Below are 18,605 nucleotides of genomic sequence, written 5' to 3' on the forward strand. Positions count from 1 at the left end.
TTTTTCACTTTTTTTGCGATTTCTCGAAATCTACTGGTCCGAATCAGTTCCAACTTTCAGAAAATTTAAGTTTGGCGAAGACCTTTCGAATGATATTAACTGGGATCAAATCGGTCAAGCCGTTCAGAAGTTATAAGAAGTTTATACACACACACACACACACACACACACACACACACACATACAGACGTACGGGCATCATCGTAAAAATAGTCAGGAAAGCTTCTTAGGGCTTCAAAACGTCGAGATCTGTTGTAACCTCGATTTTTTCAAAACAGGGTGAAAACAATAACTTCCCTATTTTTTGAAAATTTTCGATTTTCTTAGCGGGAAGTTAAAAATTTTTGAAAAACGCGAAAGTTCAGCTAAAAAAATCAAAAATTATTAATTTTGTGTTGGAATCGCTATTGTTACGCTTGAGCCTCAAGGTTGCAAGAGAGTACCAAAATTGCTCGATATATAGGAAGATACGTACAAATATACTGCAGAGTTGTACTATTTACCTATTCAGTTTATCGAACATAACCACAAATCTCAAGAAGAAACGCAAGAAGAATGTTTGTCATTACTTTTGTGTTGTTCGTGTTTATTTTTGTAATGTTTATATCTATCTATCAATGGGGTATTTCATACCAAATCGACCACTTTTGAACCCGACCCCTTTAGATTTAGCTGAAACTTTACGATTCTTTTCTACCCTTCAAAAGACATTTTTGAGAATTTTTTCAAATTTTTTGATCCAACCCAAAAAAAGGTATGAATTTTTCAAAAAAATGGCTTTTTTATTTTCAAATAGCCATAACTTTTTTAGGCATTGACCTTTGGGTACCTTTTTCTTTTAAGAAATTTTTTTTTTTGAATGAACTTCTGAAAAAAAAATGGAATATGATCAATTCTATAAAAAATAATGGGTTCTTTTTTAAGCACAATCGTTATTTTTTCGAAGTTGGTGACTTTTTGTTTTTAATTTTTTATCTCAAAAAAAAACTTCAATCAATTTGACAACTATTTCCGCTCATCCCGGGCAGGGCCAATTTTTTTTTATATTTTTTTTAATTTAAAAAAAAAAAAAAATTTATTTTAGAAAATTTGACAATTTTTTTTTCAATTAAATAAAAAAAAAATTAGGAAAACGGTTGACCCTGAAAGCCATCCTTACAATTTCCCGCTAATTTCATATCTGGACGCTTAAAATCGCAATTATGTCGTTTTTGAGCTCTCTGAGCTCAAATTTTTTTGAAAAATTCATAACCTTTTTTGGGTTGAACAAATAAATTTTAAAAAATTCTCAAAAATGTTTTTCAAAAGGTAGAAAACAATGATAAAGTTTCAGCTAAATCTAAAGGGGTCGAGTTCAAATGTGTTCGCTTTGGCATGGAATACTCCATGTATAAAAATGAATAGCTGTGCATTAGTCTCGCTAAAACTTAAAAACAACTGGACTGATTTTGATAATTTTTTTTTTATTTTGTACGTCATCAGGTATAGTTAGAGGATGGTTTAGAAAAAAAAATAAAAAGTTGAAAAAAAAAATCCTAAATATTAAGAAATCAAAAATATCAAGTAACATCAATTGTTTCCTGCTTCACAGCAGTATTTTATTTGTCACCTATATAAGTCTATCTATATATATAGATAAAAATGAATAGCTGTGCGTTAATCTCGCTATAGTTCAGGGATGTTTTCGAAAGAAAAAAATTTTTGAAAAACCCGAAAGTTTTGCTAAGGAAATCAACGGATCTAAAATTGTTAAACGTCTATCTTCTGTATGTATGAACAAAAAAAATTTCATAAATTCAGTGTTCATTTTTTAGGATCTTGATTTTCAGGCGATAATGAGAAGCGAGTTTCATTTAATAACTTGACAAAATTCTAACCGCGCTTCAGGCAGCCAGTATTTATTCTTTATAGAAGTAGATTAGAGTTTAGATTGATAATCGCTGTTTGGAAGGTGTTTTGAAATATATTGTAGGTGATACGAAGTTCACCGGGTCAGCTAGTTGTTCATAGGATAAGAATATTAATTAATAATATAACCCCCACCAATAACCCCGCCGAAATACAAAAACAACCTCTTCCCACCTTATATAACGCCCAAAAGTGCCCTCTAAATTCACGCTCAGAGATATTGATAACAAATAATCACCTGTCGATATACCCGATAACGCTTGATAAGTTACCGACAGAGGGTACACAATTCATCGAAGTTCCGGGTGGTCGCCGCTAGGTGGCGCTTGGGGTTAGCTGCAAACTCCCTCTGTTTAACTACTTATCAACTTAGAGTGAAAAATTCCATATTAAGTAATTTTGTAGAAAATTTGATTTCTTGTAACAATGTGAAGATACAAATCTGAAACACATTTTTTTTCATTTTTGAAACGTGAAAGAAAAATTTTCTCATTGTTATATCAATTATTTCTTTAGTAAGTATTTCAACTTTGTGTTTTTTTTTCTTTTTCAGAATGCAATTATGATGGCGACTACACTATCGAAAAGACTTCCACTATTCATGACAGCATTAAGTCAAGAAGACAATCAGGCATAGAAAAATACACCTATTGTCTCATTGTTTCCGCAAATGATAATCATAAATTGTTGAAAAATGTATGCTGCTGCAGGAGGAACTAGCGTTGCTAATCGAAGAAAACAGAAGCAAATCAGCAAACAACGACCTTCACAAATTTTGAACGGCCCAAAAACTTCGCGTGGTAGATATATTGCCGAGTCAGGATTGTGTATCTCAAAAAATGCAAGAAGCCACACGCTTGCACAGCAGAATTTAGTCGTATCTCAACAATCTCACTATTCTGCACCATCATCCACATTTTACAATTTTTCCCAGGTTAATCATCGAAATCATACTCACAATCTCCACTATTTTAAACATCGAAGACTGATTGCTGAAAAAGTGAAGCTACATCGTTTTCTGGCACCTCCGCTTTCGCCGATTCAATTTTCCATATCACCACCACCACTCTCATTGGAGTCGACAACCTCCACCACGCATCCATTAAAATTCAACAATTTTCCATTTCCACCGCCATCATTTTTTGATTTAAGAATATCGTCTTCCACTTCTGAAATACAGGTGGGTTTTACATACGAATTCATAAGAAAATTTTCATTTATAACCAGATAAGGTTTTTACCCGTTACTATTGGAAAAATTAGTTTTATGCACAACAAATCCATTTATAGTAAAAATTGTACTAAACATAATAATTGAGATTTTAATCTTTTAATGAATAATATTCAAATTTACTATTAAGAAAAAAAAGGTTCCAGATGAAGAGATGATTTCCAATGTATTTATTGACTAAATAATTCTCGAGTTGATTGCCGGAATTAGAAATAGATGAATTTCTGGGTTCCCCGACTACTCAATCGCGACATGTCAACCGCAAAAATCCTTTCCACCGACAGTTCAACTACAAAAAATTTATTTTCAGTAAAATGTATAGTCTTAACCCAAATGCATGAAAAAACTCATTGGTATGATTGTTTAGTTTATAAGTTCTTACGTGCATAATATCCCTTACTTTACATATAACAAAGTCCCAAAATTTGTTTAGGGTACTTCGGATATCCCTTAGCCTCGGACGTCTATCTTATGGCTTTAAATAGATTAACTATTTTTAAATTTATAAATTTTTAGACAATCTAAGAAATTTAAATTATTTATTATTGTAAAGATCTGATTTACCATCGAATATTCTGTAAACCTCGTGGAAATCAACAATTGTCACTGATTGCTGAACTGTTGTTATTCATCGCAGATCAAATGGCAGCAGTTGGAATGTCTTCGGTTGAAAACAAATGTCGAAGTTATGTAAAAAACTTTAGTTATTTAGTTAGATAGATAGTTAGACAGATCCCTGACTATCCCCGGGAGGGTGTCACTATGTGTGTGTGTTTTTTTTGTTTTTTGTAAAGAGGTACGAAAAAAGATCTTCAAAAAACACCGGTATCGTTAACTCTGCCGCCCATCTTCCGGCAGATATCGATAGTCGGTAGTGTGGAGATTTTTACCCACTAAAAAAAACATTCCTCTTCCCCTCTCCCCTAGATGGTACGGGGAGGACTGGATTGGAACCGCGTTAGCATAACTTCAATCCAGTCGTGCTGCGTCTCACGACGCCTACTCCTGGCTACTGGTCCCTTTCTGCGATTTTGTCTTTCAGGAGGTGCTGTGCATAAATTGCAACAGCTGACCAGTTTTCCTCTTGTTTGATCATATAGGTCACCAGGCTTGAGGGGGAGAGCCTGGTGCCTATGATCTCTTCGGTGCTTCTTCTGTAGTCCTTCCATCGAGCACACTCGAAGAATGTGTGTTCGGCGTCGTCGATTTTATCCGGGCAGTATTTGCACGTTGGTGTGCTGTGCAAACCCATCGTGAAAAGATAGGCATTGAACTGCCCATGTCCCGTCAATAGCTGGGTCAGGAAGAAGTCCGTATCCCCGTGCTTCCGAGAGAGCCAGACGTTGATGTTTGGGATCAGGCGCGCCGTCCATCTGCCCGTCTCTCCCGATGTCCATCGGTCCTGCCACTCTTGCTGCGTTTCCGCCTTTATCCTCGTTCTTGCGTCCTTCATGTTATCATCACTGTCTTCAGCGTCATAGAGTTTTGCTCTTTCGAACGCTAATAGGTCGATGGGCGCGGCTCCTGCAATGACCAATACAGCCGCTTCGGAAACTGTGCGGTAGGCGCAGGCAACCCTGAGAGCGCCTCGCCGCTGTACTGCTGCGATCTTTCGCCGGTAGGTCTTCTGCTTTAATATGTCTGTCCATATCTCCGCTCCATAAAGCAGTACCGAGTGGACTGCTTCTAGAAGAACTCTTCTCTTTTTTGTTCTTGGTCCCATGGTGTTGGTCATAATTCGTGCTAGGCTAGACACAGTCTTGCTGGCTTTCTTGCATGCACTGTCGAGGTGTTCACGGAAAGATAGTTTCTCGTCTATCATTACCCCTAGATACCGCAGGGCCCTTGTTGACGTCAGCGTTGTTCCTCCCATGTCCATAGCGAATGGTGTGTGTGTGTGTGTGTGTGTGTGTGTGTGTGTGTGTGTGTGTGTGTGTGTGTGTGTGTGTGTGTGTGTGTGTGTGTGTGTGTGTGCGTGTGTGTGTATGTGTGTGTGTATTTTTTTTTTTTTTTTTTTCTCTCTAGGGGGGGAATCCTTTTTACGGATTCCAGGCGTAGCTGTTTGGCCTGGATATGTGGTGACTCGACGCAGTGTCATACTAAAACTCGATGCTGACGCCCCTACCCACTAAACCCTAAAACCCCTTTCTCTTCTATCCTCTGATCCCCCATGGTACCGCCGTAAGGCATTTCTTCGCGGGGGGAGGAATTAGCTGCCGCTCTTCATTCTGGTGGCTAAGATGTTATTTCTTCCTTCTAGATTCTGTCTTTCGCTCTTTTCCTCTCAATGGATCGCAACTCGGTAAGCACTTTTGTAGCAAAAGTGCTTGTGGCGTTCCAGGCAGCCTCTGATGACAGCATTGCTGCTACTATTGTCTCTGGTTGGATTTTCCTCTTTAGAATATTCTCCAGCTCATCTCGCTGTGGGTAAAAACGTGGGCACTTAAAGACAACGTGCTCTGCATCTTCATTGACTCCTGAGCAGGACGGGCACTCCGGGAAATCATCATGCTTGAAGCGGTGGAGATACGCCCGGAAACAGCCGTGTCCTGATAACATCTGTGTAAGAAAATAGTTGACCTCACCGTGATTCCGGTTTAGCCAAACGTTGATCCTTGGTATGAGACGATGCGTCCACCTACCCTTCACTGTGGCATCCCACTGTAGTTGCCATCTACTTATGCTCCTCTGCCGCTCTTCTGTTCCAAGCTCCTCAGCGCTTAGTGTGGTCGACTTCTATCGTTGGTAAAGGATCCGTCTTTCCTCAGCTAAGACTCTGAGAGGCAAAGTTCTGGAGATGACACACACTGCTTCCATAGATATTGTGCGGAAGGCACTTGCTACTCTTAAGGCACTCAGACGGTATACTGGTCCAGCCTTTCTCCATGATTCTTGCTTTTCTAGTGCGTCCGCCCAGATAGATATTCCGTAAGTGAGCCCTGATGTGACTACAAATGATAGTAGTAGTCTTCTGCTCTGCTTTGGGCCTCCGACGTTTGGCATCAGTCGTGCTAAGCTAGCTACCACTGCTGATGCTTTTGCACTCACGTGTTCGATTTGCTGCTTAAAGTTGAGTCGGGCATCAAGCATCACTCCCAGATATCGGATATATGGTTGTGATGTGATTTCTTGTTCTCCGACTTTCAGTTTTATGGTCTCTATCACTTTTCTGCTGGTAATAAGCACAGCCTCAGTCTTCTGTTTAGCCAGTTGTAGGTTCATTGAATCCATCCACCGGTTAACTTTCTCAAAGATGATACCGAACATGTGGTTTATCTCATTGTGTGTGTGTGTGTGTGTGTGTGTGTGTGTGTGTGTGTGTGTGTGTGTGTGTGTGTGTGTGTGTGTGTGTGTGAGTATGCGTGTGTGTGATTGTGTGTGTGTGTGTGTAAGTATGTAAACCTCTCGTAACATTTAAACGGCTTGACCGATTTTATCGCGGTTGGTGCCATTCAAAAGGGCTTAGCCAAACTTAAAATTCCTGTCAATTTGAACCGATTCGGACCGATAGATTTTGAGAAATTTTCAGAAATGAAATATATAAGATAAGAAAAAAAATAAGTAAAACGGTTCACTCTAAAGGCCATCCCTGCAACTTCCCGCTAATTCCTTGGTGCTTCAAATTGTACTTATGACGTTTTTTAGATTTTTGAACTCGAAATATAATTTATGTGATATTTTGAGCTCGCTGAGCTCAAAGAGATAGTATTTCTATGCATTTGAGCTATTCGAGCTCAAAAGTCTAATAGAAGATTCATAGAACACTACTTTTGGAATTTTCAAACCGCAATAACTTTTGAATGGATTAATCGATTTTCATGCGGTTGGCAGTATTTGGCGCAGTTTTATCAGCCTTATGAAGAATTTTTAGGTTTTAATTGATTGAACCAAAAATTTCGGAGTAATTTCGAAAAAACACTTTTTTTAGTTTTCTTTCATTCACGATATCTCTCGAACGAATCAACCGATTTTGACCAGCTTGGTGGCGATCGATGTGGTTTTTTACTGTCTAAAGTTGAGTAGTTTTTGAAATCGATCGGTAGAGCCGTTCAAAAGTTATCTGAAAAAAACCACATTTGAAAAAATTTTTTTTTTAGTTTCTTTAAGATTTCTCAAAATCTACTAATATAAATCGGTCCAAATTATACTCAAAATCTAAGTTTGGCCAAGCCCTTTCAAATGGCACCAACTGCGATAAAATCGGATGAGCCGTTCAAAAGTTATAAGCGGTTCACATACTTTCACACACACCCACACAGACACACCCACACACACACACACACACACACACACACACACACACACACACACACACACAGATGGAAGGGTGGAACGAAGAAGTATTGCCTGGTGGCGACCCTAGACATCAGAAATGCCTTCAACTCCGCCAATTGGGAATGCATCATGCAGGCCCTCCAAGAGAAGAATGTACCAGAATACCTTCTTAAGATCGTAGCAAGCTACTTTGAAAACAGGGTCCTGAAGTATGACACGAAGAACGGTCCAAGGGAGTATGCTATTTCTGGAGGTGTACCACAAGGTTCAGTTCTACGCCCGCTCCTGTGGAATATTATGTATGACGGCCTATTAAGACTAACTCTGCCAAGAAACGTCAAACTCGTAGCATATGCAGACGACGTAGCCGTAGTGATCGTTGCCAAACATCTTGACGAGATAAACCATGTGTTCGATCTCACTTTCGAGCGCGTTAACCGGTGGATGGACGCAGTGAACCTGCAACTGGCGCAACACAAAACTGAGGCAGTGCTTATTACCAGCAGGAAAGTGGTAGAGACAATTAAGCTGAAAGTCGCCGAACAAGAAATCACATCACAACCTTATATTCGATATTTAGGAGTGATGCTTGATGCCCGACTCAACTTTAAGCAGCAGGTGGAACACGTCAGTGCCAAGGCGTCAGCAGTGGGAACAAGTCTAGCACGACTGATGCCGAACATCGGAGGGCCAAAGCAGAGCAGAAGGGTACTGTTATCATCTGTAGTCACATCGGTGCTTACATATGGTATATCTATTTGGACCAACGCTCTCGAGATGCAAGAATCATGGAGGAAGGCTGGACCAGTATACCGACGGTGTGCCTTAAGAGTCGCCAGCGCCTTCCGCACAATATCCGAGGAAGCAGTGTGCGTTATTTCCGGAACTCTGCCTCTCAGAGTCCTCGCTGAGGAAAGACGGAACCTTTATCATCGTAAAAGGTCAACTACACTAAGCGCTGAAGAGCTCAGAACTGAAGAACGGCAAAACAGCTTCGACCGATGGCAGCTCCAGTGGGACGCTGCAGAAAAAGGAAGATGGACGTATCGTCTTATACCAAGGATCGACGACTGGCTGAACCGGAGTCATGGAGAGGTTAACTACTACCTTACGCAGATGTTGTCAGGACACGGCTGCTTCCGAGCCTATCTTCACCGCTTTAAGCACGACGATTCTCCAGAGTGCCCATCCTGCCCAGGTGTCGCTGAAGACGTGGAGCACGTGATCTTTGCATGTCCTCGTTTTAACCAACAGCGCGATGAATTAGAGAAGATTCTAAAAAAGAGAATTCAACCGGAGACAATAGTAGAAGAAATGCTGTCATCAGAAGCTGTCTGGAACGCCACGAGCACCTTTGCCACTGAAGTGCTTACAGAGTTGCGGTCCATCGAGAGAAAAAGAGCAGAAAACAGAAACTAGAAGGGAGATAGAAATAAAAAACATCTTAGCCACCAGAAGGAAGAGCGGCAGCTAATTCCTCCCCCCGCGAAGAAATGCCTTACGGCGGTACCATGGGGGATCAGAGGATAGAAGAGAAAGGGGTTTAGGGTTTAGTGGGTAGGGGCGTTAGTGTCGAGTTAGTATGACGCTGCGTCGAGTCGCCACATATCCAGGCCAAACAGCTATGCCTAGAATCCGTAAAAGGATTCCCCACAAAACAAAAAACACACACACACACACACACACACAGAGAAGAGATACTGCTACTGGGCGCGTCTCCCCGAGCGGATGGGAGAACGCTCGCTGTCCTTGGATGACACTTAATCTCTTAGTTGATGAGGTACAGCGGGTAGGAGCCAAGCAAAATAACCAAATAAAATACGCTCCCGTGGACAAAACTCCCTTTTAATGGGTTGGTCGCACTAACTGACCTAACAAGACGATCGTTCTCTGCTGTGACCCACTGGGAGTGACCGGAACCTGTATCGTAGTTTCCGACGATGCAGGCCACGGCTGATGTGAGCTTGCTCTACCGAGGTGTAAGTTGCAGCAGTGGATCAGGAGCCAGCCACTTCGGGCCTTGATCAGGAAGTACGCAGTGAGTGTTAGAGATCGGAATCTTCACCGCTCCGAGCGAGTCTAGTCCGTCCGTGTATTCCGGGACTGGCTAAGTGTCGGCTAGGGCTCAGGGAACTGGGGTAGGAGTACTATCTCCGAGGGCACACCCGTTCCTAGTTATGGCAACCCGCTCCACTCCGTACGATGCGCTGGTAAATTAAAAAGTATGAGTAATGCACAGGAAACAAACAAGAGTGAAAACGGGCCTCATGCCCAGCAAGACGCACTGCTACTTAGTGCAAAGATGAAGAGGACAGATGCGCTGGCACATCTGGAGAAGCTAGTCAGTGGACTGCAGGACTTTCTCCAAACCAAGCAAAATGTCCACAAGGAGATCAAGTTGAAGTCGACGAACATCTGGAGTGCCCTGAGAAGGTTCAAAAAACTGGACCAAGAATGGCAGGAGATCCAACAACAACACGGTAATATCGTGATGAAGACGAGTGTGACAGCGGTTTCACCAGCAAAAGCCGACACGTTTGTCGAGGAGATGGACACAGGTGGCGAGGGTGACGTCGAGTCAGTTGTCGAAGACGGAGAGGAAACTGGAACTGATATCAGGCCCGGGAAAAGGAAAGAACGAAATTCCCCAGACTCAATGACCAGCCGTACTAAGAAGAAGAAGGACCTTAAACCAAGTCCCCCGAAAAACGCGGTAACACAGAACGGCGGAAACAAGGAGGTAAATGAATGGCAAAAAGTCCAGTCAAGGAAGTCCAAGAGAGAGCAAGCAGTAGAAAAGCTCCAGAAGCAACCGCCTAAGGAGTCCAGGCCAGAGCTTAATCGGAAAGAACCGCGCAAACGGATCAGGCCGGACGCACTGATCATCCGCCCCGCAGAGACGGCAAAGTATGCTGAAATTCTGAAGCGAATAAAGCAGGACGTCCCTGACGAACAGGTCCGTACTACAGTGGATAAGATCCAAAGAACTAGGACCGGGAGCTTGCTGATTACGCTTTCGAGGAAGAGCGCTGACCGAGGCCAAGCCTTACAGAAGACCATCGCGGACATCCTCCAAGAAGACGCGAAGGTAATTTGCAAAGGGCCACAGGAAGACGTCGAAATCCGAGATCTTGACAGTACCACAACCAAGGAGGATATTCAGGCTGCCTTGCAAACGGAAATCGGAGAAACCTGCGAGATACCACTAGGGACAATTAAGATTCATAAGGCCTACAGAGGTACTCAGACAGCTGTTGTGACACTACCAGCAGCTGCAGCGCGGAAGATATTGACAGGAAGCGGTAAAGTCCGGATCGGCTGGGCCAACTGCCGAATCCGAGCTACGAGGAGACCAATCCAATGTTTCAAGTGCTGGCACTTTGGACATCTTGGATCCCAGTGCAAGAGCAATGTGGATCGGTCTAAGCTATGTATTAGGTGCGGACAAGAGGGACACAAGATTGCTGAATGCAAAAACCCAGCGAAATGTGTATTATGCGCGGATCAAAGTGCGGAGAACTCGGCTCATCATGCCGGCGCATCCAGGTGCCCAGTATTTGAAGAGGCACTCCAGAAGATAACAAACAAACAGACATGAAGATATTGCAGCTAAACCTAAACCATTGCGAAGCTGCACATGATCTGCTTATGCAAACAGCAAGAGAACTAGAGTTAGACTTAGTAATGATAGCAGAGCCATACAGATACCTGAATACCCAGCCTTGGGAATCTGACAGCACCACCAAGGCTGTCATCTGGTCTTGTGGTAAGCATCCCTTCCAGAGTGTAGTTAACAATGATAATGCCGGCTTTGTAGCAGCAACAGTTAACGGCATCCGTTTCTACAGCTGTTATGCACCACCTAGCCTATCCATTGTTGAATTCACTGAATTCTTGGACAAACTGACCGAGGACGCTAAGCAGCATTATCCGGTCGCGATTGCCGGTGACTTCAACTCCTGGGCAGTAGACTGGGGCAGCAAGCAGACAAATGCGCGAGGAAAAGCACTCCTAGAAGCTTTCTCTACACTAGATGTAGTCCAGCTCAACAGTGGTGATACGCCAACCTATACTAAAGGAGAAGCAAGCTCTATCGTAGATCTCACTTTCGTCAGCAGCAGCCTCATCAGTGGGAAATAAGACTGGAAGGTGATGGATATCTACATAGCCAGTGACCACAAGGCAATTCTCTGGGAAATATCACATGACCGGAATACAAGAAGACCAATCAAGTCATTCAATACCATTGGATGGAAAGTGAAGCCTTTTGACACAAGCACATTGGTAAAAGCCATTAATAGTGAACCGATTACTATTGGATCCACAGAAGAAATGACCAAGGACCTGATGAAAAGAGTTGTCCAGGCCTGTGACGCCAGTATGGTCCGGAAACACAGCATAAGCCAACGCCCGGCAGTGCACTGGTGGAACGACCACATCAGTGTTCTTCGGAAAGAGTGTCTAAAGAAAAGAAGAATATCCCAGCGTGGCTATCGACGACCTAACTCTGCGGAGCTGATCGCAGAGTACAAAAAGGCGCGTCGTGAACTGAATAAAGCCATCAAAGAGAGCAAAAGAAGATGATGGAAAGAGCTTATATACGAGGTGGATAAAGACGTGTGGGGTAGGCCTTATAAGGTGGTTATGACCCACCTGAAAAAACAACAAATGCCATCACCTACGTGTCCTCAACTTCTTCAGAAAATCGTCACTGCACTGTTCCCACAGCAACGCAACTTCGATTACCAGTTGGCGCCAGGCGAACTGGACGACATTCCACCTGTCACTGAAGAAGAACTACTGGAGGCCTGTAACCGTGTAGGGAATAATAAAGCGCCGGGATTGGACGGAATCCCTAATATAGCCTTGAAAACCATCATAAAGGCAGCTCCAACATTATTCCTTGACGCTTATAATGCATGCCTCAAGGAAGGGACTTTTCCTCGTAAGTGGAAACAGCAACGATTGGTACTGTTACCTAAAGGGAAGAAACCACCAGAAGAACCGTCATCTTACCGACCACTTTAGATGTTAGATACGGCGGGTAAGATATTTGAGCGCATAATTCACCAGAGAATTGAAGCAGTAGTCGACCTACTCCTGACAGACAATCAGTATGGATTCCGGAAAGGACGATCAACCCTGGACGCAATCAAACAGGTTGTTGATACGGCCAAGGAAGCAATCGCAGGAACCAGATAGAAAGGTGGAACGAAGAAGTATTGCCTGGTGGCGACACTCAACATCAGAAACGCCTTCAACTCCGCCAATTGGAAATGCATCATGCAGGCCCTCCAAGAGAAGAATGTACCAGAATACCTGCTTAAGATCGTAGCAAGCTACTTTGAAAACAGGGTCCTGAAGTATGACACGAAGAACGGTCCGAGGGAGTATGATATTACTGGAGGGGTACCACAAAAATACTATTTATGTGTTATTTTGAGCTCTCTAAACTTAAAGGGATATCTTTTATATGCTTTTGAGCTCTTCGATCTTAAAAGTCTGATAAAAGTTTGGAAAAACACAATTTTTCAAATTTTCAAACTGCAATAACTTTTGAATAAATGAATCGATTTTTACACGGTTAGGAGCATTCGACGCAATTTTTTGAGGCCCATAAAGAATCTGTAAGTTTAGTTTAATCGAACTAGGAATTTCTGAGTAATTCTGAAAAAAACACTTTTTTCGGTTTTTTTTCGTCAACGATAACTCACGAACGAATGATCCGATTTTGATCGGAACGGCGACGATCGACGTGGTTTTTTAATGTTTAGAGCTGATTAGTTTTTGGAATCGATCGGTAAAGCTGTTTGAAAGTTATTCCAAAAAATGTCGGAGTTATGCTGAAAAAATCCTTGTTTCCAAATATTTCGGCGAGGATATCTCTCGAATGAGTCAACCGATTTTGATCGGATTAGCGGTGATCGACGTGGTTTTTCAAGCTCAAAGGCAAATTAGTTTTTGGTGTTGATCGACAAAGCCGTTTAAAAGTTACTCCAAAAAAACCACTTTTCAAAATTTCTCAAAATCTATCGGTCTAAATCGATTCAAATTCATAGGAAATCAAAGTTTGAGAGAACTCTTTAGAACGCTGTTTGGTAGATTCCGATCAGTTCAATCGTTCAAAAGTTATAAGCGATTCACATACTCAAGTTATAAGCGATTCACATACTCGCACACTAGGGTGTTTCAAAAAAAGACGAATTTTTTTTTTTTTCTTTTGGTGTCTAAAAATTGATAGTATACCTAAAAACAAAAATTTTGGCGCCCATGTGAGCTCTTAATATCAATAGTAAGATTTGCCTGTATCCATTTCTTTATTTTCCATTTAAATAACACGGGAAAAATTTTTTTTAATTTTTTAATTTTTATTACTTTGGAACGGTTCATTGTAACAACAATCTGAAAAATGATATTAGTAGGAAATTTTACGCTCTACAAAAAACGTCTGAAGACCAAAGTTCCTCAGATTAACGGCTTCAAAGATATCCGCGGTCAAAGATAACACTAATAAAAAATTTCAAATATTTTCCAATAAAATTACAAAAAAAATATCACATGCTATATTTTTATTATTTTTTATGTTAAATTACTTTAATTCCGTTAACCTGAGACTGTAAACTTTTTTTTTTTACCAATTAATTCAATACTTAACTCACGAAATGGACTAATATATAAATATAAACGTTAAAAATGTCACATAAATGATATTTTGGTCTTTCTTATAACAAATTTATTTTATATTTTATAAAAGTTATAAATTTTTGTAAGAGGAAAATGTAAAGTTGCTTATTACACCAACACACCAAACACTTCATCATTGCATATTATTCAAAATAATATGAAAATTCTGTAAATACGTTAAATCAATTAAATCTACTATAAAACTTGATCAAATGTTTTTTATTTGAAAAATATCAACAGAGCTTTTATTTAGCTCTGTCGGTACAGAGTATTATACTCATTTAATTTGAGTGTTGTAGCTAATAAGCTCTGTGTTGGTAAGCCTGGTTGTTCGGTACTAACTTCATTTAGTTGCTTTGCTCTCAACGCTCTCAACAGAAATGGTGCGTGTGTATTAGTAGAAAAGGCTCTTAGTAGAAAACTGTTGTACTTGCCATGCCGACACCATATTTTTGAAATTGTTCTTCGAAGTGCATTTGAAGTATACTGGCCTGCTTTGTCTGGCCCAAACGTTCCAATTTATCAGAGATTTAAAAAGAAGTGGGATGAAATTGACCAATCAAACTTTACGGCTGGTATTTGTGACAAAAAAGTTTTGGAAGTAATAACACCAATCAAAGATGAGATTTTGAAATTCGTTAATAATCAAATAGAAGTAAAATTTTTTAATCCAGCGCTGAAGAATTATTAACTGATGTTAAAGTGGAAAAGAAAAATGTATAAAGTTCAGTATAATTGAGGAGCTGATTTTCAAAAGGGTATCTTTTTATATTTTAAAATACCAGTTTTCTGAACTTTTAAATACTAATTACTTTGAGAATTATGAACATTTATAAATGAAAATCGAATTGCAGCTTCATAACCGATTGCACTTTATAGCTAAATTAAAAAGTTCAATACAAATATTTATAATTGAAGATAACTAGTTTTTTGTCTCGATTAATCAAAAATCAAAAGATACCCTTTTGAAAATAAGCTCCTCAATTATCAATTTTACTCTGATTAATTAACTTGCCGTCGTGATTAAAAATATTGAAAATCAGTTTCACATGACTGTTATACTTTTTATCATCTTTAACGTTTAAAATTGCGTTTGTAAAATATTTTACAACTTTTACCTCACATCAGTTAATAATAATTAGTCTTCTCAACTTTGAAATTGCGATATAATCAATTTCATTTTGACTTATAACTTTTTTTGTAGATGGATCATTGTCGAGACGATTACCGTGAACTTCTGGAATTATCATTAATATTTTTGGGTACTACTACCACAAATATTACATTTAAGCATCCTGGAGCGGTCCATCATGCAAGGTGGATGGCTAAAGCAATATATAGTTTAAAAATTTTTTTATTCAGAAATGAATTTCATCTTACTAAATCGGAAATAGATGGATTACGAGAACTTTATTTATCATAATATTCTATTTAAAAGCTTGGTTCACTGCGCCGTGTGCTATAACAGCACCTAATAATGATTTAACTTTGATTAAAGAATTAATTTCATATGAAAGATTTAATAATAGTCTTTCACAGACATGCTCACAAAAATTAGCCGATCACTTGTGGTATTTAAACAACGAGCTGTCTGTTTTATCTCTCTTTGATAAAAATGTTTCAGTTGGAACAAAAAAAAGAATAGTTCATGCTCTTAAAACTGTAAAGCCAATGAAACTACAACAAATCGCTTTATAATAGATAAGAAAAATTTAGAGTCATTATTAAATAAAGATCTTAGTCAATTTATGTCTATGAGATCGATTAATATATTTGAATCGTTTGATTTGTCGTATGAGTTCATTGATGAGGATGTTACTTTGTGGCCTCAGAATCCGAATTTCTTAGAAAACTTGGAGTATTTCGGGAAACTTCAAGTTGTGAATGATGTAGCAGAACGCGGCATGGCATTGATAGAGCAGTATAATCGATGCTTAACGAAAGATGAAGAACAGCTTCAATATTTGTTGCAAGTAGTGACAGAACATAGAAAACAATATCCTAATTGCAATAAAAGTAATTTTATAAAACTGTAATATTTTCAAGTTGAAAAATTGTTGTAACAAGTTGTAAATATAGTTTTTTGTTATAAAGAATTAATTGTTCAATTAAATTTCTTAATATTTAGTAAAAAAAAAAATAAATTTGTTATAAAAGAGACCAAAAAAATCATTTATAAGATATTTTTAACGTTTATATTTATATATTAGTGCATTTCGTGAGTTAAGTATTGAATTAATTAGTAAAAAAAAAAGTTTACAGTCTCAGGTTAACGGAATTGAAGTAATTTAACATAAAAAATAATAGAAATATAGCATATGATATTTTTTTTGTAGTTTTATTGGAAAATATTATAAATTTTTTATTAGTGTTATCTTTGACCGCGGATATCTTTGAAGCCGTTAATCTGAGGAACTTTGGTCTTCAAACGTTTTTTGTAGAGCGTAAAATTTTCTACAAATATCATTTTTCAGATTGTTGTTACGATGAACCGTTCCAAAGTAATAAAAATTAAAAAATTAAAAAAAATTTTTCCCGTGTTATTTAAATGGAAAATAAAGAAATGGATACAGGCAAATCTTACTATTGATATTAAGAGCTCACATGGGCGCCAAAATTTTTGTTTTTAGGTATACTATCAATTTTTAGACACCAAAAGAAAAAAAAAAAAATTCGTCTTTTTTTGAAACACCCTATCGCACACAGAACAACATACTAAGGACCTGATGAGGAGAGTAACACATGCTTGTGATGCCAGTATGCCTCGTAAACGTGGCATAAATTCGAGACCGTCGGTGCAATGGTGGAACGACCACATCAGCGTCCTCCGTAAAGAGTGTCATAGAAAGAGAAGAATCTCTTCTAACTTATATATATAATTTTCGTATCATTTTGAGCTCTCCGAGCTCAAAAATCTGCTAGAAGTTAAATAACACACTATTTTTCAAATTTTTAAACCACAATAACTTTTGAATAAAGTAACCGATTTACGTGGTTGGTGGCATTCAACGCAGTTTTTTAAGCCTCATGAAGAACTTTTAAGTTCAAATCGATCAACCATAGAGTTTCGAAGTAATTCCCAAAAAACGATTTATTCGATTTTTTTCGTTAACGATAACTCACCAACGAATTATCCGTTTCCGACCGGGCTGGCGGCAATCGACGTGGTTTTTTTATTTTAAGGGCTGATTAGTTTTTGGAATTGATCAGTAAAGCCGTTTGAAAGTTATTCTAAAAAAACCACATTTGAAAAAAATTTTTTTTTGCAGTTTTTTTGAGATTTCTCAAAATCTACTATTTTGAATCGATCTAAATTATGGTCAAAATCTAAGTTTGGTCAAGCCCTTTCGAACGGTGTCAACTGCGATAAAATCGGTCAAGCCGTTCAGAAGTTATAAGAAGTTTATACACACACACACACACACACACACACACACACACACACACACACACACACACACACACACACACACACACACACACACACACACACACACACACACATACAGACGTACGGACATCATCGCGGAAACATTCGGGGAGGCTTCCTAGGACCTCAAAACGTCAACATCCGTTGAAAACTCGATTTTCAAAAAACGGGCTGAAACCAATAACTTCCCGATTTTTGAAAATTTTTAATTTTCTTAGCGGGAAGTTAAAAATTCCTTAAAAGTAAGAAGATTGCAATTTCGAAATCAATTATAGTGATGTGGACTGATTACAAATTGTGAAACACTATTTTATATGAAAATCAGTGTTGCCAGATTGGGCTATTTGAATTGTCAATTGGCGGCTAAATTTTACTGTTGGCGATTAATAGCCATTTGGGCTATTTTGAATTTCACATAATTTTATGCTAGATGGAGAGAATTTCATATTAACCCTAACAATACTTGTTTTGTAGATTTTACTATCTTTGATGGTAATAAATTTTATAAAAGTTAAAATGATAAATATAACAATTTAAATTATAATCAATACTATAATAAAATAATAATTCCTAAGATAGAGCAATCCCACTATTTACTATCGAGATGGTTACATTTATGACCAACACCATATACGCGGAAAAAAGTAAATTGTAATATTCATTCGAATTCCGGTTAATTTTTATAGTTTCAAACAGTAAAGCGGACATCGGGGTGGCAAAAATATAAATATTACAGAATTTAATGTAGAAAGTGTAAAAGCCACAATTTATAATTTAATATCGAAAATAAGTGATAAGTAGCTGTCACTATAGTAAATAACGACTCTCTCATCTTAAAAAATTACGGTTTCAAACAGTAAAAATTGTCGTTTCAATATATAGTCCATACTATTAGGAGGAGAGTCTCACTCTGGGAGAATTTAACATTTGAAACAGTAATTCTTCTCTTAAAATATATATTTTACCAGTCCTAGCAAGTCAATAATTATAGTTTCATTTTTAGCGTTGCGTTTAAAATTTACCATTTCACTTTGTAAATATTGACGTTGCTTGGATTAGAAATTTACTAACTTTATTT

General features: G+C 38.8%; 1 protein-coding gene across 1 annotated transcript in view; it reads left to right on the top strand.

Annotated features, from left to right (window-relative positions):
- LOC123265052 overlaps nt 1-18,605 on the top strand; it is a 193,858-nt gene that overhangs the window by 84,349 nt on the left and 90,904 nt on the right. Inside the window, exon 3 of the mRNA XM_044728635.1 lies at nt 2,462-3,088. Coding sequence (XP_044584570.1) covers nt 2,603-3,088 — 486 coding nt within the window. The 5' untranslated portion in view covers nt 2,462-2,602. The remainder of the gene's footprint in view (nt 1-2,461; nt 3,089-18,605) is intronic.

The sequence above is a fragment of the Cotesia glomerata genome, linkage group LG5, assembly GCF_020080835.1.
Source record: "Cotesia glomerata isolate CgM1 linkage group LG5, MPM_Cglom_v2.3, whole genome shotgun sequence".
Lineage (NCBI taxonomy): Eukaryota > Metazoa > Arthropoda > Insecta > Hymenoptera > Braconidae > Cotesia > Cotesia glomerata.